The sequence below is a fragment of the Lichenostomus cassidix genome, chromosome 19 (genome assembly GCF_008360975.1).
Source record: "Lichenostomus cassidix isolate B80296 chromosome 19, HeHo_3.0, whole genome shotgun sequence".
In the NCBI taxonomy this organism is placed as follows: domain Eukaryota; kingdom Metazoa; phylum Chordata; class Aves; order Passeriformes; family Meliphagidae; genus Lichenostomus; species Lichenostomus cassidix.
The window spans coordinates 1,754,267-1,779,071 of record NC_139499.1 but is presented as its reverse complement, the minus strand read 5'-3'; the positions used below and the strand labels follow the sequence as shown (position 1 = coordinate 1,779,071).

General features: G+C 47.2%; 1 protein-coding gene across 9 annotated transcripts in view; it reads right to left on the bottom strand.

Annotated features, from left to right (window-relative positions):
- Positions 1-24,805, bottom strand: part of AUTS2 (activator of transcription and developmental regulator AUTS2) — a 748,905-nt gene that overhangs the window by 57,895 nt on the left and 666,205 nt on the right. For all 9 annotated transcript variants that reach the window (XM_085078805.1, XM_085078808.1, XM_085078806.1 and 6 more), the window contains one exon: positions 11,077-11,125. In XM_085078805.1, coding sequence (XP_084934931.1) covers positions 11,077-11,125 — 49 coding nt within the window. The remainder of the gene's footprint in view (positions 1-11,076; positions 11,126-24,805) is intronic.

Genomic DNA, 24,805 nt, shown 5'->3' with positions numbered 1-24,805 from the left:
CCCTCCAAGTGCAAATTCACAGGTCACTAATTTGGGCATATCTAGAGGAATCACTGAGAAAATACAAGAGGAGGTACAACAGCCAAGTTTTAGGAAGGAACACTGACCACAGCATGGAAAAAAGCTGTAAGACAAGAAAAATGACCTTTGCAACACAGAAACAAGAGTTTGCTAATTCAATCCATAGAGCCAGCTGGTTTTGCTTTACCCTTTAAGCGGTCAAGGATAAGGTTGTGGTTTCTCTTGGAGCCTGGACTGAGCAGGTCCCAGGGAGCTGTCTGCTCATGGCTGTGGCAGATGACAGAACACCTCTCTTGCACAGGGACATCCCAGGCACCAGTGTGAGTTAATCCCTGACCACTCCAGATAGTTGCTGGTGTATTCCAAGGGTTGTTCACCCATCTGCAGCCAGATATGACTGTTCAATGCAAACTGGGTTATAATGAGCTGGCTGCTCAAGAACCACATCTTCAAAATTACTCTGGCTGGAGTGTTCTGCTTTAAATGCATCTGGTGCAGCCATGGGATTTCTCCTGGCATGGTGAAAGGCTGAACCTGGTGTTCAGGACTGTTAGGGTTGCTCCTGAGCATGCTCTCACCCCTGAATGTGTTTAGAGAACCTGGCACAACCCTTCCTCGCTGCTCCTTCCAAAACCCTGACTGCTTTCCATCTTTCCACCCACATGGTAAATCTTTCCCAGATCCCAAAGGCTCTGGAGGCTGTTTATTCATACAGCAACAATCCTCACCTTAAATCAACACCCACTTGACTGGAGTTGGAAACACAAGGCTGAACTTCTGGCAATGAATGAAGACCAGAATGAGGACCACGATCATTCCTCTGCCTTTCCTGATGGAGAGGTGAGGTGAAAGCCCAGGAGTTCACCCCATTTCTTCCACATGAAAACTATGTAAGACCTGATCAGCCCTCAGGAAGAGCATCAGGAGTACTTAAAGAACCTCTTCTAGATGCAATCAGATGGAAGAGGAAAGATTCCAGCAGTTTTCTTTCAGGAAGTGTCACAAGCTCAGCATCAGACTTTCCTTCTATCACAGCCTGAAGTGTCTCCCTGCCTCCCTAACCAAAAAACACTGAGGATCAACTGCCTTGGGAGAGCAATTCCCTTAATGACAACACTCTCTTTGTGCTACCCCAGGGTGCCAGGAGAGCTGGTATTTGAAGTTCCAAAGCTGACCCACCCTTGGGGCTGAGATGCACAGCAGGCACTGTGCTCCTGGCACAGCTTCCCAACCCTCCCCAGGGGCAGCAGGTCCTGCCTGGCACTGAAAAACTGCCAAAGTCAGATTTTAATAATCATTTATCTCTGCAACAAGAGGAAGGGGAGAAGAAAAAACACACCAGTTATTATCACAGGATGGAACAAACTGGTGCTGAGATCCCCAAGCAGCTCCCACACCTGCTGGAAGCTGCACAAGCCCCAGGCACAGAGCCCCTGGCAATAAACCCAGCCAGCAGCAGCTAAACCAGGCCTCTGCTCATCTGCTTCTGATTCTTAAACGCTGCTTCTCTTAACAAATGAAGTTTCAATGCTTATGGGACTAACAACCTAGTAAATGAACTAAGTATTTATTTGTGGCTTTATTACTCGGCAGACCCATTTCCATGGAGTCGTTTTTCCTCAGGACCCAGCTTGCTCTGCAGCAGCTGTTTCCTATTACAAGCCACTCAGATTCCTTTGCCTCCAATTTCCAAAAGTGCCCACTAACTTGAAATATTTGGAATCTGCAGCAAATGGCTGTGGGAGCACTTTCACCTCATCCCTCTCCCCAGGTTTTTCCCCATCTCCCTGAGCAAGGCCTGAGCTGACCCAGGTGGCCCTGGTCCTCCAGACCCCACAACATCTGTGAAAGCCCATGAAGGACCCTCAGAGTATGATGGGACCCAGAGCAAGGTTCCCATGGGGGCTGAGGTGCTTTGGCCCATGCTGTGCATGACTTCTGAATCACTACAAGTGAGGGGGGGAACAGGAGGTTTGGGGAGATCCTCTGACTGTGAACAGGAGATTGGAATAAATCAGGGGCTCTGGAGAGGTCAGGGAGTGAGCCTGGAGCCAGGATTTCAAGTGCCAGGGGAAATCTGCTGCATTGACACAGCTCTGGTGGGGTTTGGGTCTTGTGCTGCTGGACTTGTCAACTGTCTCCTGGCTCCACTCTGAACAGCCTTTATCAAGTCAAGGTCTCCAGTTCCAAAAAAACCCAAAAAACAAAAAAAAACCAAAACAAAAAAAAAAAAAAAAAAGAAAAGAAAAAGGTTTCTTGAGAACAATATTTTTGGCTTAGAAATTGTTCCCTGTGAGGGTGGGCAGGCCCTGGCCCAGGGTGCCCAGAGAAGCTGTGGCTGCCCCTGGATCCCTGGCAGTGTCCAAGACCAGGCTGGACAGGGCTTGGAGCAGCCTGGGACAGTGGAAGGTGTCCCTGCCTGTGCCAGGGAGTGGGAATGAGATGAGATTTAAGGTCTTTCCTAAGCTAACCCAACCCATTCTGGGGTTCTACAATTCTGTGATAATCACAGAAGGAGCCCCATTGCCAGCTCCTGCCTCACCCCCCAGCACGTGCACATCAACCCATTAACTGCTCTAGAGGGCACTTCAATCCGTTTATCTGCTCCTCTGTTTGCCACTTTTTAAGTATACACTGATATTGGCTTTTTTAAACCACTTGAACCTTGTGCAAAGCCCTTTCAGACACACACTTGAGGCCTCTCAGGCAGTCACATCCAGCTTGGCAAATAGCTTCTGTTACAATGAGTAACTGGATGCCTTGGACACCTCCAGGACAAGTGGCAATGGCAGGTGAAGCCATGTCCTGATCCTGGGCTGATCCTGCAACTCAGCTGCAAATTTATCCCTTTTTTTTTTTTCCTGCTGTGTTTGGGTTCCTGGTGAGAAATCACTCAGCTCACACCACTCAACTCTGGTACCCACAGCCAGGGCACAACCCAGGTGGGGGAAAAGAGTGGGACCTGCTGGGGACAGGGACAGCAAAAGGGGTGGCTGAGGGTCCCCAGGGTTTATTCCTGTGGCTCTCATCCAGCAGAGCACTCGAGTGAATGCTGGGTGTGAACAAGAGTTTGAAGCGAGTGGAGCAGGGAAGCACAACACTGAGCTGAAGCCTAAACCAGGACGAATCAGGGTCTGTTTACTCAGCCCTGAGCCCAGAACTGCCCTCTCACAACTCCCTCCTTCTCTCGAGATTCACAGCACCCCTTCATGACCAGGCCCTGCCTTTTCTTTTGGACAATCTGTGCTGAGCCATGAGAAAGCTAAAAATTCACCAGATTACAGTCTCATCCTTCACAAAGTCATCTTTGCCACCAGAATGAACGTGGCAGCTCTCACTGGGAAGCTCAGTTTCAGTTTTTCTGCCTACTCAGACAAATATTATTGCACTCAGGTCATACACTGAAGAGTTTCTTCACATGTTCAGACTCTGTGTTTTTCTAGAGGAAAAAAAAAGCTGAGATTTTGGAAACCAACAGTGAGCTCTGCCTGTGGTTCTCCCAGCCTATTCCCACACTTTGGAAAACAACGACTAATTCATAGAACTTCATGGGCTTTTGTGGGCAGTCTGCATGATAAAATAACATCTCATTTTGTGGGATCATTTCATGTGGAGAAACATTTAAAGTAAGTCAGCATGGTGAATAAGAATGGAATGATTTGGGTTGGAAGGGACCTTAAAGCTCATCTCATTCCACCCCCTGCCGTGGACAAGGACACTTCCACCAGACCAGGTTGCTCCAAACCCTGCCCAACCTTTTTGAAGGCAAAAGACATTCTTGTTTGGGGGACAGTTGAGAGCTGGAATTAAAAAAAAACCCACTTTGCTTTGGTTTTAAGCACCTTTTAAGACTTTATTAAAAAAACAACTAAAAAGGAAAAAAAAATTCCCCACAATTCATGTAGACATCCCTGCAAAACTCCTACTGACATCCAGAGTGTCAAGACTGTAGGATGTAGGGTATTTTGAGGTGCTTTTTTTTTTTTTTTTTTTAATCAACAGTAGCTGTCTTACAGCCCTTGCACAGGCTGTGTGATTGTGCCAAGTGAGGAGGCTTTAGATCCTATGGAAGAAGGGCTCAGGAGGTGACCCAGAGGGTTGGTGGCACAGTTGGGTGTTTGGGAAGCCCAGGCACCCTGTGAGCTCCATACCCACACCCTGAGCACATTCTGCACACCTCCCCTGACTTAAATCATCTTAGGAGAGAGGCTGGTGGTGCAGCTTGGATGGTGGCTGGGAATCAACTGCTTCCTTCTGAAGGTAAAGTTAACTTATGGCTCATTCCTAGTATTTTTTTTTAATTTTATTTTATTTTCAAGCCACACAGGGCACAACACTCCACAATATTCAGTGGATACTGGAATAGCACTGCTGCTCCCTATGAGAGCTGGAGGTGACAGTGGCACGTTCTTGGGAATGCCCTGTGCTGGCTGTTCCTCCATCCAGCTGGGCCAGCCTGGCCCTGGGTGCTCCCACTGCCTTGCAGGAAGCTCTTTGGTCCTCTTACACCCCAAGCAACATAAAATAACACCTCACTTTGTGGGATCATCAAGGTGTCTGCAGTGGAGTCCATCCAGCACTGCCACTAAATGACAAATCCAGAGCAGGAACTCACATTGTCCAGCATTATCTACAACCCCAGCATGCTGTCCATGTGGTCCTTGGCTTAATTCCTGGCTAAACCTGGGTTAAACCCGGGTTAAAGGCACTCCCAGGCTGAGCCTGCTGGCAGGAGTGGCTCTGCTAAGGTGACACCACCTGCTGTAAACGTGGCCTCTCTGCTGTGACATTGCTGTGCTTTTCCAATGGAAATGAAATGCATTTGATAAGATAACAAACGCCTGGCAAAGCACATTGAAGTTATGTAAGGGAGGGAATAGAAGGGAAAAAAACCCCTTGTATAAGCAGCAAAACAATACAGCTTTATCTAATCTCAGCAACTTATTGCTGCTTGTCTGCCTGTGTGTGTTTTACTGACAAAATAAAATAAATTGAATCAGCTCACACACGATAACATGCTCTTTCCTACCTCATACTAATTGCTTGGCTAATTGATGTTTGTTGAACTTTCTCCATTTCATTGAGTGATTAGGTACAAAGCTAACAGTTGACATCTGTAGGCGCTTAACTGGCGTCTGTAATTACTGTTAATGTTAAATAATTGTTAGTTAATTGGAGTGGTAACTGACTGAATGGAATCCAGATTGTGAAGCAAAAAGAGACCTAGTTAAATAAACATACATTTTCAGAGAAAATAACATTTTATTACAAGGGAGAGACTAACAGCAGGCCAGATATGGGAGGTCTGCAGGATGCTCCATTTACCAAATCTCACAGCAGCCTCCAGCCTGGACTCCCCCAACCACAGGTATGGCAAGGCAGGATCTTTGTCACCAAAACACTCCTACCCCAAGAATTTTTCCACCTTATTTTGAACCAACTAGCACAATTTTACAGCCCAACACTGATGTCTTTTTTGAGAAGATCAAATATAGCCTAATCTACAAAACAAATATTCCCTCCACATTAAGATATAGTTATGTTGGTAAATATTGCCATTTTGCTACCTAGACTGGAATAGCTTGACCTTGCAAAAATCCACAGCCTTAAATGAACTCTTGGGGGCATGTGATCACCAAGTGCCCACAAAGGGTATTTGATACCAGTCCTAAGGCACAGGGATGCCCAGAACAACATTTCCAACTTCTCCCTCTGCTATTTTGGTTAAGAAAAGCCAATGCCTAAAGGTGCTCGTACTATGCTGGCTGCTTTCTGCTTTTGTTTTCAATTGCTGACTTAAAAGTTACCACTGAAGCCTTGAAAGTTCCTGTTTCATAAGTTTCATGATTTAAGAATCTGGAACATTTTGGAAGAGGCTACCTTGGACTTTCACCTGCCCCTGTGGGTACATCCCATTATTCAGAGACCTTCTCCTGCAGCTACAGAACAGCACTGGGATCCCACAGCTCTGGCACCTCCCAGCATGGAGATCCCACAGCTCTGGCATCCCACAGCTCACCTGGTCCAGCCAAAAATCCACCAGCCCATAGACAAGGAGGGCACAGGGAAGGAGTAGGGCTGGAGAGGAGTGGTTTGTGCTCAGGAGATGCAGCCATAAAGGATGTTATGGAACAAATTCCTTGCTCAGATAAAGCCTTCCTGGCACAGGAATAGCTGCCTCGGTCTTTTGTCAAGCAGAACAAAGCACCATCTCTAGACATTTATCGACCTTTCTGTCTGCTTCACTCGGAAGTTGGAGTGAAGTGACCCAGCAGCTCTTCTAGTCTAACTCAGGGGTACCAGAAATTCAGGCTCTCCAAACCCACAGCTTTTTCCAGTGCTCAGCCTCTCCCTAATGGGACACTGAACTTCCACATGGAAAATACTGAAAAGACATTTGAAACCCACAAACCAACCAAACCCAGTGATTCAAAGCCACCAGGGAAGCCTCTGCCGGAAAGGCGAGAAGTCGCTGTCAGGGTGTCACTTGTGGGGACTGAGCCATCAGAACTGCCACAAAAGCAGACATCTGCAGAGCTGCTGGGATGATTCAGCAGTCCCCGAGGTTTGCTGGCCTGGGGCTGCTTCCCTGCAATGCTGGGGTTGCTCCAGAGCTCCGAGAGCAAGGGAGGAAGAGGCATTTCAGTGAGAGGAGGCAGCAGGGAGAGCCAACATACGCAGACAGCAGCCACCCTAAAAATTGCACTGAGGCTGAGAACACAGCCCAAGTGAGTGAGGATGTCCTGTGGATTCCTCCAAACCCTGGAAAGGAGGCAGGCAGCCCCAGCCCACCCTCTGGCACACTGACCATGTGCACATGTGCTGCCTGTGTAGCACTGGCTGCACTTACATCCAACTCGAGATGCCGTGGGAATGGTTTACTTAAGAGTGAGAGCACCTCTCCACAGCCAAGGATCCTTTGAATGGATCAGCAGGGAAGGAATTGCCAACTTTAGCTCCCTGCTTGTTTACAGAAACAGATGTTGTAGAGGATCCTCAATGAAATGCTTCACCACAGCCAGCCAAGGGGAGGAACAACAACACGCCTGTTTTTTCTAGGGCAGGATATTGCTGTAGAACCACCTAAAAAGTCAGGGCTTGATCTGACTGGTATTTCAGCCACCAGTGAAGCCTCCTAACCCAGATGCCTTGATCTACCTCCAGCTGAGAGTATAAATATTTCCCTGACAGCTGGTGGTGCCACGCAGCAGAAGGATTCATAAAGTTTACATGAACATCCTGTAAACAATTTGAACATAAAAAGCTCTAACAGCCCAATTGTGCTTCTGATCAAAGGCAAACTTCAATATACAGCACAAAGGAAAACTTCACCACTTTGGGACTCATTTCTCCCTTCAGGAAAAGCTGTTTTCCAAGGCTACGTAGGAGGGAGTTAACATAAATGAACCACACAGTCATAGTAGGAGCTGCCTGTTCTGCAGCTTCAGATGTGTGTATTTAAATTATTGAGAGATAATGGAATTTAATTATGCTGAGAAGTCATGTTACAAAAATTCTCAACAAACCCTGTACTTTGGCTGGGATTAATGGTGCTGAGGTGAAACGCTCAGAGGGTATGGGGCAGTTCTGCTCCTTCAAAGACACACAGACTACAAGCAGCAATCCCAAACTGGAAGGGCCATCCCGCAGGGAGGGAGAGTGGGAGCTGCAGGCGGGGGATGCTCTCCTCTGCCAGCCCTTCTCCAGCTCATTTATTCAGACGTTGACAGCTCCTTTGTCAAGCATTCCCAAGGGCTCAGACCCTTGGGTGCTCACCTCCTGGCACAGCCACCTGCCTTCCCATGGGAACCATTCCCGGATGATTTAGGCATTACAAGGTGTTCCTGCCGGAGCTGTGGGGTGCAGGGCTCTGATTCACGACCAGGGAGCACTACAGCAGCTCCTGCTCTGGGGACCAAGCCACCTCCCTCCCAAATTCCCAGCCCTGCTGCAGGCACACCGAGGGCTGGGGACCTCTGGGAATGGTGGCAGCGTGGAGGTGACAGGAGAGCCCCACAGCCCAGACACATGTCCCAACCCTGAGGCACCCCAACATCCACTTGCTGACCCCCAAAGCTCACAGGACCCTTCTGGATTCAGAGATGCACCTTCCCATTCAGCTTCAACGGCAGCCAAGTCCTAAATGGGAGCTGAGAGACTTCTCAAGGGGTTTTACCAGCTCTTCAAGGGAGGGTTGGGAGGGATTTCACTTTGCTCTAGATTTTTTTAATTCTTAGGGTTTCTGAGGAAGGGACTGTTCCACATTACACATCCACACTAATCCATCACTCCTTGAGCCCGAGCACATCTTAAGCCTTGAAATCCACAGTGAAATGACAGAAAGGGGACAAAATGTATACACAAGATCTAAAATGCTTCAGCATTTGTACCTGCTCCATAAATACATTACTTCTGTAATTTCTGCTACTTCAGTAATAAATAATTCTAAATAATAATAATAATAATAATAATAATAATAATAATAAAAAGACAAGAGAAACCCAAGCAGTGTGTGAGACACAGGTGGCTCTGGGACATCCAGGAGGAGTGGCCATGGACACAGAAGGCTGGACCCTGCCAGCCTGCCCAGCTTGGAAGGTTTCACCATGATTTACCCCATGCAAATCTGACCTTTCTTACGAGTGACTTTTATTGCTTTTGGCAAAAGCAGATGTGGACAACACAGTGGGGAAGAACTGGCTTGGAAGCAAACAGCCTGAGCTGCGGAGAGGGAACTTGAACTTGGAATATATCAAACTGACAGCCCCCGGGCACTCGGCAGCTCCCCAGGGCCAGCAGAGCAGGAACAACCTCCCCAGCACGGGAGAGAGCCCAGCACCTGCCTGCCAGCAATTACTGACATTATCTCCAAACAGGGGAGCTTTTCTGAGGTTCTTTTCCTGATATTTAGTAGTCTGAATGCTAATCCCTTTGACAAAACTGTCCCCTATGCTTTTTCCGTTCTCTTTTCCCTTAATCTCTTTCTCCCAGTGGAAAAATAGAAAAAAAGAGGGTGGAAAAAAAAAAAAAAGAAAATACCAGCCAGCCTAGTTTGGCCGCACCTGGATATGCATTGATTCCTCCCTTGTCATTCATGTTACCAACAGGAATTAGCATATGGCTTTAAGGGGAAACTCAGGAGGAGAAAAGAAAGATGCCATTTTGATGGAAATAAGGGGCAAAGGAATAATCTACCATCAACTAAAAAGCTTATTTGTGTACGGTTTCCCAAGCAAAGCTTCGAAAAGCCCATGTTGATTTTAGGCTACACAAAGAAACCCTAATCCTTTCAAGGGAACTAAATCACCAAAGAAAAGTACCTCGGAAGAAAAGGCTCCCTGTCAAGCATGGGTATTCACATCCAAAGGGATGCCACGAATCAAGCTCCGTAAGTAAACAGCAATAAGAATGTGGGAAATGTGTTTGAGTCAAAAAAGAAAACCAAAGGAAGAGGAAGAGGGGCCTACTCTTCATCAGTCACCTCCTGGGGAGGAGAGGAGCCCCCCACTCACCCTGGTTACAGGCCTGCGCCAGGAATGCGGATTCACCGCCGCTCCTCCTGCCCTGGCCCAGCCCCAAGAAAGGGCTGCTCAAATGCCAAAGCTTTTTACAGCAAATTAGCAAAATAAAGATGCAGTCACATGTAGTTTGGGGGCCTGGGGTCACTCCAGACACGCAGCTCTTCCCTTCTAATGGCTGTGCCACCTATTCTCAGCCTCCAGAGGGGCCGGGGGAACCTGTAAATGCCATTAATCACAAAGGATAAATCAGCTTGCCAAGTGAGATAACCTGGTTAGACCACAGAAATAATCCAGACTGTACTTCCAACGGATGCTAATGCATGAAAAACAGGACTATGGATCCGTAACGCAATTAAATCCAGGTATAATTCAATATGCAGCAGAAGCCTTCAGAAGCAGCAGCGGATCAGCATGGGAATCCCAAAGGTAACGGGGTCACATTCTGTCCCTGGTTAAACCACCACAGCTTCGTGGAATTAAAAGGCACAGAAAAACACGGGAATGACTCACCGGAGTAACAAACCAAACCCGGGGAGAAGCACACAGGGCAAATACTGAGGAAATCCACACCTGGCCAACAAAACAGACCTGAATTCCAAACGAATCAAATCTGCCTCTTCCAGTGCAAACCGACTCGAGTGTTCCAAACCCCAGTGAGATAAAACCCCGGCTTTACAGCCGGAAGCTCACCCTTTTCCAGGCAGTTCCCATGTGCTGCCGGAGAAAAGCAGGACACTGGGGTAAAAACCAGACACGTTTTCAAGGCTTTGAATTATACTTGTTTGTGCAACTCATGCCTGGAGCTGCTCTCTCCACCCTCCTTGCAAAAACACCAACCAAACCAAAAATGAGAATTAAGCTCAAAGGATCCCCAAAGCTTTTCTAATAACACTGCTCCAGGCCCAGCTCTGCACGGCAGCTCACGGGTGCTGATTTAGGGCAAGTTTTCCCTTAATGTACTGTTATATCATTAGCCACTCTGTCTTTGGATTGCTGTTTGGAAGAAATTAATGGGATACTGAATATTTAAATGTGGCCCTCTCTATCATTTATTAACTCTACAGAAAGCACACAGCACAGTAAGCCATGGTTTATGACTATTATCCTGTGAATACTAAACGTTGGCTGGTTATTACTGTCAGCAGTGCAAATTGGCTATTCATAATTCCACGTCTATCATGGAGCTGATGAGTAACAATCAAGTTAAAACATTTTGAAAACTCTTACAGTTATTTAAATGAGCTTAAATTAAAGCCATTTGTAAAATAAACTATTCCCTAATATTGTTATTTAAATTAATTCTGACCTGGCAGGCAATGCATTATTTAAAGCCTATATTTTATATTAAGCAAAGCAATTACCAAGCATACAGAACACGTCTGAAACCCAGAGAAACATAAAAAGCACTAACAAGCTGATTGCGACATTTCTGCAAGACAAGTTACATTTCATCTCCCATTGAAATTGCCATGAAAAGAAACGTGTGGGGAAAAAAAGAAAATAAATCTGTTTGGGATGTGAATTGCAGCCTTACCTTTATTTGTGACAGCGTTGAACAGTTTCTCAGAGCTGGCATCAGATGCCTGAAAGACCAATAAAAAAAAAAAAAAAAAGAAGTTACATTTTCTAGCAGTGACAGATTTCCAAAGGCACGGCGGTGTATTTATGCACAGGCATATGTATGTATGTATGTATATTTTAGGGAAACAAATCAGGAGACAAAACCAGGAGCGCTGGAAGCGGCAGCTCCAGAGGCCGTGTCCATGAGGTGGTGCTGTTTGGCTGTGCTTCGCCGCCCTGCAGTGCAGATATTTCTTTGGAAAGATTCTATTTCATAAAGAAATGGGTTTTTTCTCCAACATTAGCTGCACAGACACTGTATCTTTGTACTGCCATTATCCAATACGTTCCGACATTGATTTTGAGATGGAGAAGAGTCACGATTTCAAACCAGACAGCCCAGTCTGGGGAATTTCCAGAACTGCAGATTTCTTAATTAATTTTTGAAGTATTTTTGGGATCCCTGCTGGGTGAACATTCGATTTTTACCACCTTCAAAGCAGTGTTGATAACTTAGGTTAGTAATTTCATAAATTGCTCTTGCAAACTCTTTGAAAAATAAAGAGTGTGTCAGTATTTAGGATCAGCTTTCCACATCAGCTTTGCCTTCCTCAGAATAACTGATTCTTGACACCTTGCTGTGTAAACTAATAAACCTTTTATTTTTCATCAAGCCACCTTTCTCCATGGAGGTTTTCCCCCTTAATACTGTGTTAGCAGCTTCCCTGTTCCTGCTGTTTCTATGCCAGGGTGCCAGCTCAGCTCTCCACCCATATAAAAAGCTTTAATTTCAGTTTCACACAAAACCACTGAGCTCCCCCTTTACACAAATCCCAACGGCACAAAACCAGGCAGGGAAGGGAACACTGAAAATGTTCATTTTACAGACCCCTGAGCCCAAAAGCACCAAATACTCAGCTGATGCCAGCTGTGTGCTGATGTTTGGGCACACACACACACACACACACACACACAAAACACACAGAGGCAGCTCCAGCTCAAACTTCTCCCACCTCTGTAGCCACAAAAAGCACAGAGCTGTTCAATTCCGAACTGGAGCTTGGATCCAGCCCCGCTGCTCTTGGAAAATACAGGGGAAATGTGCTCAGTAACAAAACACTGCCAACAGGGTTAAAATGCAACACTTGAGAAAGAGTTAAAATTTTTCCTAGAAACTGTTTTCTTGCTGGATTTGGGAAAAATAATTAAGAACACTGTTTGGACAGCGGGCTGTGGGTGTTGTGGTTTTTTTTGTTAAAGGGAAGGAATTTCTCAATTCAAAACCAGATAAAAATCACCAGACAATCAACATATGCATTCACTATCTCGACTGTACTAAAAACTTGGATGTGAAACTCCTGATAAATGAGTAGACACGGCTCAGACTGCACATCACAGTGTTGGAATACACTGAAATAATTTGTCTGCCCCCAAGTTACTGACAGACAAGATTTCTATGATGAATTATTAAAAATAGCTTTACTCTTTTTCAGACTTCTAGACAGATTTTACTAGATTACTGTTGCCTTATTTGAAAGCTGAGCTGGTGCATTTCGTCTCAATTAAATACCTTGTAAACACTGGATTTATTACCCAATGATGGATTTATTATTCAGTGACGACTTTCTCTAAATTAATGAAAATATGTGAATAGTGCACAAATTGAAGAGATCAAGAAGGCCATGTGCTTTAAAGAGCAGCCCAGTATTAGTCCAACAAGAGGCTCAATGCTTTCCTACCCTTGCCAATCAGCCTGCTTAAAAATAATCTTTCCCAGTGAATTTCAGCTGTTGTTGTCTTTTCAAATGCATCTTTTCTCTGAAGTCAAAACTCTCTGAGACAGTCCTTCTTTTTACAAAGAAAATCCAATACAAAAAACCAACCAAACTTCTTACAGTGTCAGCTATTACTTTATTTTACTGTTTCCAAACAAAACAGCACAGGGAAGCTCCATGTTTCCCATTCGCTTGATTTTCCTAAGCACTACAAAGAGGAAAACATCTTTTTAAGAAGTTTGCTCCAATGGCAAATGTAAACCAACAGATCGCTTTTAAGGCACGGTTTTTCAGGTCCAATCTCCTCCCGTGCTATCGCGCACGGCAGTCACAACCAGTGCCGTGCCACCTGAAGTGGCACATCTCGAACCAAACGCAGCCTGCCCGAGGATCACTCCGGAGCAACCTGGCAGATTATTATCCACGTAACATACATCTAAAAAAGGAATTATTGTACAAAGACAAAGCTCGTCCAAGAGCGAAGCTCACTTGGAATTACTGACCACACACAACCGAATGGAAGAGCAACTTGAAATAATCCCACTGCCTGAGCTATCATAAAAATAACCTAAATCCAAACACTGGCTTGAACGGCGAGACGGAACTTGGCCTGCCTGTCTCCTTACTTAAAAATTGAGGCTTAAATACAAAATAGCAATTAGGGTGATACAGGGGCGAGTACAATCTCCGCCAGCACACACACAGTGTTATCAGTTTCCCTGCAACTATTATTTTTCCACAGCTAAGCAGTCACATCACTCAACAACACTAAAGGAACGAAAAGCGAAATTTATTTAAAAATCCGCAACAACTCAGCACTACCCCAGAAGGACGAAATTCAGTGCCTGTGCAGTGCGGACTTCAACCCTGCTCTGCACTGACAGGAATCCGCGCAGACAACAAAGTGCCTTTATGCGCACGGCGGGCGCGATGTGGCCAAAGCTGGATGTTCGAGCGGCGGAGAGCAGCTCAGCCATCCCTTCCCTCACACCAGCCAAGTGCAACTCTCTCTTCATTCCCCTTTATCCCGACCTTCCCACGTCTTACTCGAGCAGCTGATGAGCACTGTCTGCCGGCACGGTGACATTTGGGGACACACCGGGTTATCCGGGCTGCTCTGCCCGAGGAGCCCCGCGGTTTTTCCTGCACAGAGCCGGAGCTCTGAGAACACAGTTCCCTTCCTCGCACTTCGGCCGTTTTCCCTTACAAATCCCCTTGTTACCAAGCGCAGCTTAATCCTTTTCACCGCGAAATGAAACAAGTCAGCAATCCCCGGGCTTAAAGAAAAAACCCAACAAACCACACAGAAAAAGAATGACCTAAAGAGTATTTTTCCCTCACCCAGGAATGTGCTGCCGTTCATGGGGATGTATGACTACAATATTTCCTGTCCAGACAGCGCAGCCTGACTCACCGCTGGCACGGCCCGGCCCCGCCGCGGCACTTGCACCGGCCCCGCACCTGCCCGCGGAGCCAGCGCGGCCCCTCCGCCCCTCCGGGCTGCCCTCCCTCCCTGTCCCCGCGGGGTCCCGCAGCAGCCCGGCCGAGCCCCCGCCCGGCGCTGCCCGTTCATTACCTGCTGTCCGGGGGCTCGGCGGGGCTGCCGGCCCGCGGCTCATGGCGGTGCGGGAGGGGCGGGCGTGTGCGGCAACTCCGATCCAGCGCGGCTCTCAGCGTCCCGCGGCCAAACCCCAACTAATCCTCCGCGGCGAACCAACTCCGCGGGCCGGGCGCGCGGGCCGCCGGGCGGGCATCCTTCCCGGGCCGCCGACCCCTTCCTTCCCCGCTCCCGCAAGATGGTTCCCGAGAGGAGCGACCGGAGCGCGGCGTGCGGGGAGCGCGGCGTGCGCGGAGCGGGCGCGCTACTGGAGCGGCGGCAGGACAAAGAAAACCATGTGCGGCGGCGGCGGTGCGGGGCAGCGGCGGCACCTCCGGGTGCGGGGCGGTGCGGGGCGGTGCGGCCGCGGCACCTCCTCCCTCCCTGCGCGGCTCCGGCGCCGGCGGCGGCAGCTGCGCGTCCCTTCCTTCGGGCGGCTTTTTGGGTTCTCTTCCGCCGTTTGCCGGGGTGTTTTGGGGGGCGATTGTTTTTGTTTGGGTTAAAAAGTCATGCCCGTCCTCTCCCGAGCCGAAGCGGGCTCCCGCCGGGCGCCGTCCCTCCCGTCGCGGCCGCGCTCAGGTGAATTCCATGGGGGAGAAGCAGCGGCCCGGCCCCGGCTCCTCCGGCCCCGCTGACACAGCCTCGCAAGCCTGTAATCCCCGCGGGGCGGCTCCGCTCCGCCCGGCCCGGCTGCAGCCGCCCGCCGGACCCCTCTCGCCGCCCGGCTCCGCTCCGCACTGCGCGGCGCTCCCGGAGCCGCCGCCGCCGCCCGCCGGCTCCGCCCTCCGCCGCGCCCCGCCCCGCGCTCCGCCGGGGTCCCCGCGGCGGGGGCGGCCCGGCCCGGCCCGGCCCGGGCGGGGGAGGCTCCGCGGGAGGGAGGGAGCCGCGCTCCCCATCCTGCCTCCGGGCTGCGGGGCTGCGCGGAGCCTCCGCCCGCGGCTCCTCGGGGTGGTGCGAGGGACCCGCGGCGGCCGCGCAGCCGGACAGTCCCCCGTTTCCCCGGGATGGCGGCACACGCACACGAGCAGCAGTCGCGAAAGCTCCACGAACATCGCTCTCTAGAGCTCCGTGGGAGGAAACATGATGGAAAACATCGTATTGCATGTAGCAATTTTTGTTTGTTTTAACGGAAATTTAATTTCTTTTTTTTTGTTTTTTTTTAAGTGGGAAAACCTAATGTCCCCAGCTGCAGGCAGGGTGGCCTGCCGGGGACCCCGGCTGCTCGCTGAGCTGTGTGCCTCCCTGAGCCCCCCGTGCAGAGACTCTTCGCCTGACTACTTCCAGCACTGAACATTATTGTCAACGGGCAGTGGATTTCCCACTCTCTGTGGGTTTTCCTTAAGCGCAGCACACCATTAGTAATGGCCACCGCGGAAAATAAACGCGCACGTACACGATGATAGAAATGATTATTCACTGAAGCGCAGCACTCGGAGCCAAATGATGTTTCCCGGGAAGATGAGAGGCAGTTATGCACATTGGCACGGTAGCCCCATACGGTGAGATGTTTCCTGGGAAAGGGATAGGTGCTAAGAGAGGACTTACGGGCTTGCAAGACCGTGCCCAGGGAGTGTTTTCAAGACTTCAAACCTGGAAATGGGTTTCAAACCCATACTGGGCTAGGAGTGCTAATGGAATTAAACTCCCGTGGGTTCCACTTGGATTTGAGCTAAATCCTCAGAAACGGGGTTGACAAGCCCTATTCACCCCAACTCCTGTGGCAGAGCTCAGCCTGGAGGAGGTGACTCTCCTAAGGAAAAGATGGGAACTACCTACAGCAGCCAGAAAACAAGAGCAGAGCAAGAGCTGTGTGTGCCTGGTCAGCCTCACCTGAGCCAGGAATATAGTTATGTACCCAAAATCCAACGGGAGCTTGGAAAGATGGATGCACTTAAGTCCTGGCCCGGCTGTGAGCTCAGACTGGGACATGAGATGCTGAAGGACTGCACTTCTCCTGGTCCCAGGGCAACCGAGGTGGCTCTGAGCTCTCCCCAAGCAGTGACAGGGTGCAGGTGGCTGCAGTGGCTCTGGTGGCCTTGCCCAGAGCAAATCCCACAGCGTGTGAGGGGAAGGGGAATCATGATCTGACTGTCCACACAAGCGCAAGTGCCATAATTAAGAAATAACTCCCACTCATTACCCATGTAGAACTACAGGATATTATGCAAATATTTCCCCTTCGTTCCTCATTCCATCACTGTATGATCCGTTTAAGAACAGCTCTCCCCCTCACTGGCTTCTCCAAGATTCTTATCTGAGGTGCAGTCCCACTGACTGTGGTGGTTTCTGCTGGGACAGCGGGGTGGGAAGATGAACAAAGAGCAAGGATGATGCACAGGAGATGAACACACCCAGCACAGCTCCAGGTTCAGATCGTGGCTGCAGACACCACAGTGCTTTCATGCCATGGCTAATCCAGGGTGGGAATGCTTTGGTGAAACTGGGACAAGTGGTCTTCACTGGAAAATTAAAGAATTGTGGCCAGCCTCAGATCCTGGTATGGCAATGGAAATGAGTTCTCCAGGATTGTCCAGCTGAGTAGGTGATCCCCACATTTCCGCACCATAACTGAGCAAGGATTTTGGCTGCTAAAATTTCACAAGTTTTACATCTAATAAATATATATTTCATCTAATAAATTTATATTGCAAAGATAACTTTGTGCCATCAGAGAGACGGTTTCCATCTCCTCTAGAGAAACCAAACAGAAATGGCTTCAGGTCTGGTCTCTGGAATCAACAGTGCACAGTGGCCAAAAGGCATGACAGCCCATTGGCCATGAATGTTGCTTGATGAAGATTCCAGTTGCCACCAAAAATAAATTCATAAAGGCATTAAGCTGGCAGAGTGTTCTCTGTACAATCCCAGCACTTGGGGACTGTGTGGATTCATGGTGAGGCTGTACCTGGACGAGGAATTAAATGCACAGTACCAAGGTGTGGCAGCTCATGTATTCTCTTGAGCACCTTGGTCAAGACTTTCCACATCCTGACATGGTAAGAATGGCTCTAATTAAAGCCCAGGCTCCTCACAAGACTTTAATTTGATAAATTTAGCCTGGATTAAATGACAGGCTTGTCTGTACTGGATTTTTCCAATGTTAACCACATGCCACACCTGAAATCCCAGCATACACAGAATCAGAAATGCATTTACCTGCTCATCTCCCTGGGGCTGTGAGGGTTTATTGGCAGGGCTCTGGGCCTCATTATGTTCATTATTTGTGCCTTAGAGATAAATTGAGGACCTCTGTTTTCCTTGTTCAAAATTACACATGCACAAAATGCGTTGTGCAATTCTGAATGAGAAATTTGGAGTTTAGAAATTCACTCAAAGCCAAATTAAATCAAAGGGATCCCTCCTCCTTGCAGTGATTTGAATGGCCTTTGGATCAAGCTTCCCCCTCTCCTGACAGCAATACTTCCCTGTGTTTTAGGTTATGCCTGGATAGGTTTTTGAAACCTTCTGTCTCTTATCTATGTGGGACCTTGCCAGGATTTTTTTCATCTGTCTGTGGTCTCTGTCAGCGTCGACATTTGTTTCTGCCACAACAACAGCCAAATGAAGTGCATTGAACTTGGATCAAAAGTAATTTCAAGATCTTTCACTCTCTGGAAGAGGTTTTCAGATCCAAGTGTTTTATAAAAATGACCTAAAGCTGCCCAGACAGCAGGCAGGGAAGCAGACATTCGTTTCCAAGCCATAGAGTAATTCCAAAGAAGAATTATCCATCTCTGGCACAAGAAGCAAATGAATATTGAAATTACAGCAGATTATATTGGATTAAATTATTTATGGCAAACCTCACCTCACCTGGAAGGTTCTGCAGCTTTTTTCCTGGCAACATAAAAAGTGATTATTCCAATTCTTTGGTATTCTGTCAAAGCCTGGAAACATTTATGTTTCCATTAAGTTGCTAACCTTCCCAGAAGACACCATGGTAGCTGACTTTGGAGCGTGATTGCGGTGCCTTATAAAGCCCTCCATAATGCTTTGAGAACATACAAGATTTTGCCTATTACTGGGTAAGAGATGCAGGATCTTTTCCCCAAGAAAAGAATTTATGGAGCTATCAGCGGAATTTTATGGCTGCGAACAGCAAGCCACGGCATAATGTCCCAACCAGAAGGTACTTAAACTCCAACACTTTAAGAGGTTCAGGAAAAGGACCTGTTCTCGAGAGTGACCTCGACAATGGCAACACTGGTATGGCCATAAAAAGGTCACAAGAGATGCCAGGCAAAGTGACTGGTGGATTCTGCTGGATTTGGCAGGGATGTGTGGCAGCAGCCCAGCCCTGGGTGCTCCTGGCAGGGCATGGCAGCGATGCTCCCTCAGCGTCCCCTCCAGCAGGGACAGAAACAGAGGGTGACACAAACAGCAAATGCCCCTTTCCGAGGGGAACAGAACCCCTAATGTAGAACATCCCTGGGTAAATCTCCATGTAAGTAATGCTTTTCATTTGACAAAGCAGAAAACTTCTGCGGGAACATATTAATGACAGTGCAACTTTTTTATTATTTTTATTTTTCTGCAGCATTTGCAAAACTAAACCCCTTTGTAATCCCTTCTTTTATGCAGAACAGATTGCAGTTTTAAGCAGAGGCCCATAAACTGCAGGTTCAAAGAAACCTGAAACTGAATTAGCATAAAAGCTGGAATTCTCATTTAGAGGAACAGCAAGGCAACCGCTCTGCAGGCAGTTTTATGATTAGGGTTTCAAATGGAAACAAAGATAAAAACTGGGGCTCAGGGAACAATAGGGCTGCTCTCTCTTCCCTCTCCTTACAGCTTGGCCCTATAAAATACTAAGTGGTCTCCACTGCTTCCGAGGGCAGAATTTAGTCCAGATTTGCACACCTGGGGAGGGTGGATAATTTTCTCAACCCAGTCACTGTACCAAAGACAAATCCTAACTGTCCTACGTGTGTGAAGCCATTTCCCCCCCAGGCTTCTCCAAACACTGTGAAATCCTTGAGGTGAACACCACAGTTATCTTTCCTTCCCTTCAACCAGCACAAAGAGTGAGAACCCTGGCTGTAACTTTTCCATCAGAAAATACCTGCATTTTATCTCTTCCTCTATAAGCCTTCCTGGGGTTCGAATTCCGAGTTACTAAATCCACCATGGAGCATGGGCTGCCTGGATGTAGCTCCTGGGGACCTTGCTGGGCTCTGAGCTGCAATCCACCCTGCAGTTCTAACCAGGAACATAAGATCCCATCGCTGGGTAAGAAGATAAAATATAAATTCTTCCCCATCCACCAGCACTTCTGTTGTGCACTTCATAAATGCACCACTTTCAAGCTGTGGCCATTATCCTCCCCTAATTTCTGCCTGCTAGCAGGTTCTGCAACTGAAGAAGTATTTCAAATTAATTTGTCTGTCAATATCTGGGTACTGAATCACCTAATAAGAGAAATATTTTTCATTCTCTTCTTCCCAGTCAGAAGAAGAGACTTTCTTATCACCAAATAAAGCATCCATTATTGCGTGCTGTAATCCCATTCTGTCGTCCAGGTCATTTTTAGTCCAGAAAATGCTGAATCAGCACCATAAACCAATCAAGTAATTTCTTTCATTTTCTAACATTCAAGCAAAATAATGAAAATCACATCTCATTTGATGAGAAGAATATACGACAGAAATCTCCTCTTCCAAGGATAATTTTCAAAGAGGTATGCCAAGGCAAGAAATACTGTTGCAAAAACATGTAGCTAATGTAGGGGCTCTTCTGCTGAACAGATAAATTCCATTTTTGACTGTCAGCTCATATTTAGAAAGTAGATTATGAACAATAAATCTGTACCTTTAGCCAGCTTCTAAACCATGCAAAGACATTAACTTGGCAAAAGAATGACCATTACTTTGATGAATGAAACATTCACCTAAAATATTCATGTACAAGATGATAATATCCAATTGATAACCAAAAAACACCCACCCCGCTGCAGATTTAAATAACTGAGATGCATATGAGAGAAACCAAATCACATACATAAGAGAAGTTATTATGGCACTGTTAGGAGAACCAACAAATGAAAAAAAAAGGCGTGATAAATATTTTCCATAACAAAACACAATTGGTTTCAGTGGGATACAGCTCTGTTTCTCATTAGTTATCCTTCACTTGTCAGACAAGTTCCATATTTCACCGAAACCCGCTGAGTATTCTTTCTAGTTTGCTGGGGAAAGTGGCTATACATTTAGCACGTTCCCTTTATGCTGTGTGTTTTCACAGGTCTTTCTTTAAAACACACTGTACATGCTTTTGCTTCTTTCCCTCAGGATAGTGGGTTTCGACATCCAAGGAGAGTTTAAAAGCAGGTAACAAGTCATCACTTTTGAAGCTGCAGAGCAGCTGAAGAGGTGCAATAGCCCCAGCAGCCATTATCAGTGCCTGCCAGGGTGCCACGCTATCAAGTTATATGATAAAGCACTCAGCTGACACCAGAAAAATAATCATTCTCTCTCTCCTGCACCACCCCCTTTTTCACAAGGAGGCTTTTTACACTCATTAAATGCAACCTTATCTCTGAAAGACTGCAATCCTCAGCAAATGACAAGTGTGCCTAATCTCATTTTCTGACAAGCGATTCTGACAGCACCTTCCTTTTGATTTCTAAGACACGTAGCTAGACATATATTAATCTGTCAGTCATCGCCCCTAGGAAGGATGGAAAAAAAGGAGAGACAGAGATGAACATTTGTGAATGTGAAGGGAACAAGGCAAGAAAGGACTAAGGGTCCTTTTCTGGCTATTTTAAGCAACTCAGCTGTGCTTCTCCACTCCTCCCACACCAACATGGGACCCGAGTGACTCCTGTGCAGCACAGCCCTCAGCCTACCTGTCTGCAGAGGTGGCTAACATGCATTTTATTTCAGGTATGAGGGTGGCCCAGCAGGTGTGGACCAGCAGCCAGCTGTGAGTGTATTTTCACATTTTCCCTGGTGTCAAAGGCAGTTGGGCTCTCGTTTCAGTTCTCTGTGTCTCAACTTTCAGCATTGCAGAAAACCCAAGTGTTATTATCACCATGGCACATATTTTAGATACAGACATGGGACTTCCCAGTGCTGGTACTATAAAATGTTAAGCCTTAATTCCAAATTTACAGTTTATGAAGTGTTCTGCAATAACACTTTTATTTTTTTTCAGCAAGAAATGCTTTGTCATTCCAGTCAGTGAAGCCCCGTTTGGCTTTGGTCGCTGGCCTGGCTGGCACATGTTGGCAGGTACAGGCAAAGCCAGGTGGGATAAAAGCATCAAGATTGAAAGCATCAGATTGGTGTCAGACCTTTACAATTTTGTATGAACACTCAAAGTGCTGTAAAACGAAAGCATTTAGTACAACATCACAGCCTGGCAAGGTGCAAGCTGGAGAGGCTGAGCTACACCAGGTCCAGGTGCACGTGGAGGCCAGGAAAAGGTGGGATTTCCAAGAACTCCTGGCTAGAATATGAGAAGATGCATTTAAAACCTGAGAGGGCTGTGGGGCCCTGACAGTGAGTGTGAATTGGGGCAGACTCATGTGGATTTGCCTCCCAACAAGTGTGCAAAATCCTGCCTTTGTGCAGGAGGTATGATATGGTAAGGGGGAGTGGCTTTACTGGAAAAGGGTAGATTTAGACTGGAAATTAGGAAGAAATTCTTCCCTGTGAGGGTGAGGAGGTGCTGGAATGGATGGCTCAGAAAAGCTGTGCTGCCCCTGGATCCCTGCAAGTGTCCAAGGCCAGGCTGGACAGGGCTTGGAGCAGCCTGGGGTACTAGAAGGTGTCCCTGTCCATGGCAGGGGTGGCACTGGATGATCCTTCAGGTCCCTTCCAACCCAGAGCATTCTGGGATTCTCTGATACAGATGGGTGAGCACAGGGCTGTGGGGTGGAGGAGGTAAACTGGCACAAAAGTGCAAAGGGGTGTAAAATAAGTGAGATTCTACAAATGGGGCGCAAAGGAAGAAAGAGATTAAGTGAAGTGGGAGGCAGTGTTCTTCATCTCACACAGACCTATTAGTTCTGTTCCTCATAAACACGCCTTCTCCCTCTTAGAATGTGAGTCATATTAATATTTCTACCCACCAAATGCTAAATTAGAGTAAATTATACAGATTTACCATTTAACATTTGCTCCCTGACCTGCCTGCACTTGCACAGAGCCTCCCCAGCTGGCAGCACATCCTCCTGCCTGGGGACATCCCAATGCCACAGTTCCAGCTTGGCCCAGATGGGATCCCTCAGCTGAGAGCTCCTCTCTGCCTCCCTTCCCTTCCTCTGTGTTATATTAAAGTACAGGAGAAACTTTATTGTTCATAATGGGATAAGAAAAAAAAAATCAAATGAAAGCAAAGTACAAAGGGGCTCCAATGCAATGCTTTAAAGCGATGCCATTTTCATAGTAATATAGTCATTAAGTACTTGTTTGATGGTGCAAAAAAGTAGGCCAAGATCTTTGCTAATACATTTAATTAATCAATACCTGCACTAGAAGATGGGAACAATTAAAGTTTTCCTCCTCACTCAGACAAAGCAGCAGAAAGCTTGTGATCTACTTAAGGAGCTCGTCACTCAACGGGAAGATGAAAAGACTTCTTTAGTTTTACTTAAGAGCTGAAATCATGTTAATACTCGAGTGTTTAGGATCTGGCTCTAAGAAAGGCAGTAAATGAGCAGTGGCAGGAAAGCTGCCTGCTGTCACCGAGTCCCCAGCCTCGTGTTTCCACCCTGATGTCATCAGAACGGGAAAAATCACAACTATATGCTGGAGTTCATTGAGCCTGAAAATACCACCAGGGATATTTCCTTGCACAACACTTTGATAACTGGGTCTGGCAGAAACACCCATCTGCTGCTGATGGGCCTTAGAAGGGTAAATGTAAACCTGACCCTGCACAGGTTAGATTTCTGCTGCGTTTTTATTAAAAAAGGGATTTTCTCGTTGCATCTAAGCTAGAAGAGAGAAGGAAAGAAGGTGCAGGCAGGAAATGTCACCTCCTCTGGGGAAAAGTAGGAGGAAACTGTGAAGTTCCCTGTTGAGCCCCTGGGCTCAGGGAAGGAGAGACTTCTCCCTTCACAACAAGGGCTGCTGATATGGGCATCAAGTAAGAGAAAATTACCTAAAATCAGCCCAAAACACAGCTGTCCTCAGGGGACTCCAGCTTTTGATGGAGGTCTCATGGCATGCGGTACAGCACAGGCACAAGAGAGAAGAGGCTCCCTGCAGCTCAAGAGGCAGGACAATGACCAGGACACAGAGGATATGCTTGTTTCCCATTCTCCAGAGGAGGAACATCACACAGGATCACTGCAAGTAGCGCCAAAAACTGAACACTGCCCAGTTTCATCCACTGCTTGGTCCTGTGGTGAGAGCAGAACCCATCCAGGACCTCACAGCTTCCTGCTGAGGAACCAAAGGCTCCATCATGCACAGGTGCTGACCTTACAGCACGAGAGAAAGCATGGACACACTGCTGTGTTGAAAACAAATTATTTCTTCATACAATCATTAGCAGAAATATAAATGCAAATGACCTTATAATTTGTATCGTGAGAACTATCAAGCTAATGTTGCAGGAAAAAGAGAAAATTCCTCCCTGGTCATCACTGGAGATGACTCATGCCATAGAGTTGATCTCTTGTAAATTGGCTGCCTATTTTCACTCAGTATTAAGCCCACCAGGCATTCTGCTGTTTCAAATCCCCTTGTCAGAATAATGCAAGAGCCTCACTAACACTTTTGTTGAGGCTCCCAATCCTTCTGTGCATCCTCATCTGGGATTGCAGGAGTCTGCACCCAAAGCTCTGCGGAAGGCCACGGTACTCACAACAAAAAAGGCAACAACAAAATAAGCAGATTGATTCTCCCTCAGCCCAGCCTCCACCCACAAATCCAAATCTTTCCAAAAGTCCTGGTCAAAAGTCCTCGGAAAATAAAATCCTCCTGACACAAGAAACAATTTTCAGTAGCTCGCCAAACACTATTTTTCTTTCATTTAAGATTCTAACAAAACCTAACTTCTTTGTCTCTCAAGCTTCCTTGATCTCCTTCACTTTTAGCTGTCACATAAAGTCAATTGGCTGCACCTCTGTGCTTGATAAAGACAAGCCAACTGATCTGATGTATCTTTAATGAGGAGGTAGGTAAGACACAGTCCAACAAGGTGCTGAACACTTTGACCCTAAGCTAGCAAAGCACTTAAATATCTGCTTAACTTTCAACAAAAAGAAGTCCTTTTGAAGTTAATGGGGCTGCTCTGGCATTCAGACTTCAGCACCATTGTATAAATTTGGCTGGATTAGAGCCTTTGCAAGGCTGAGCCAGTTACTGAGAGCAAAACCA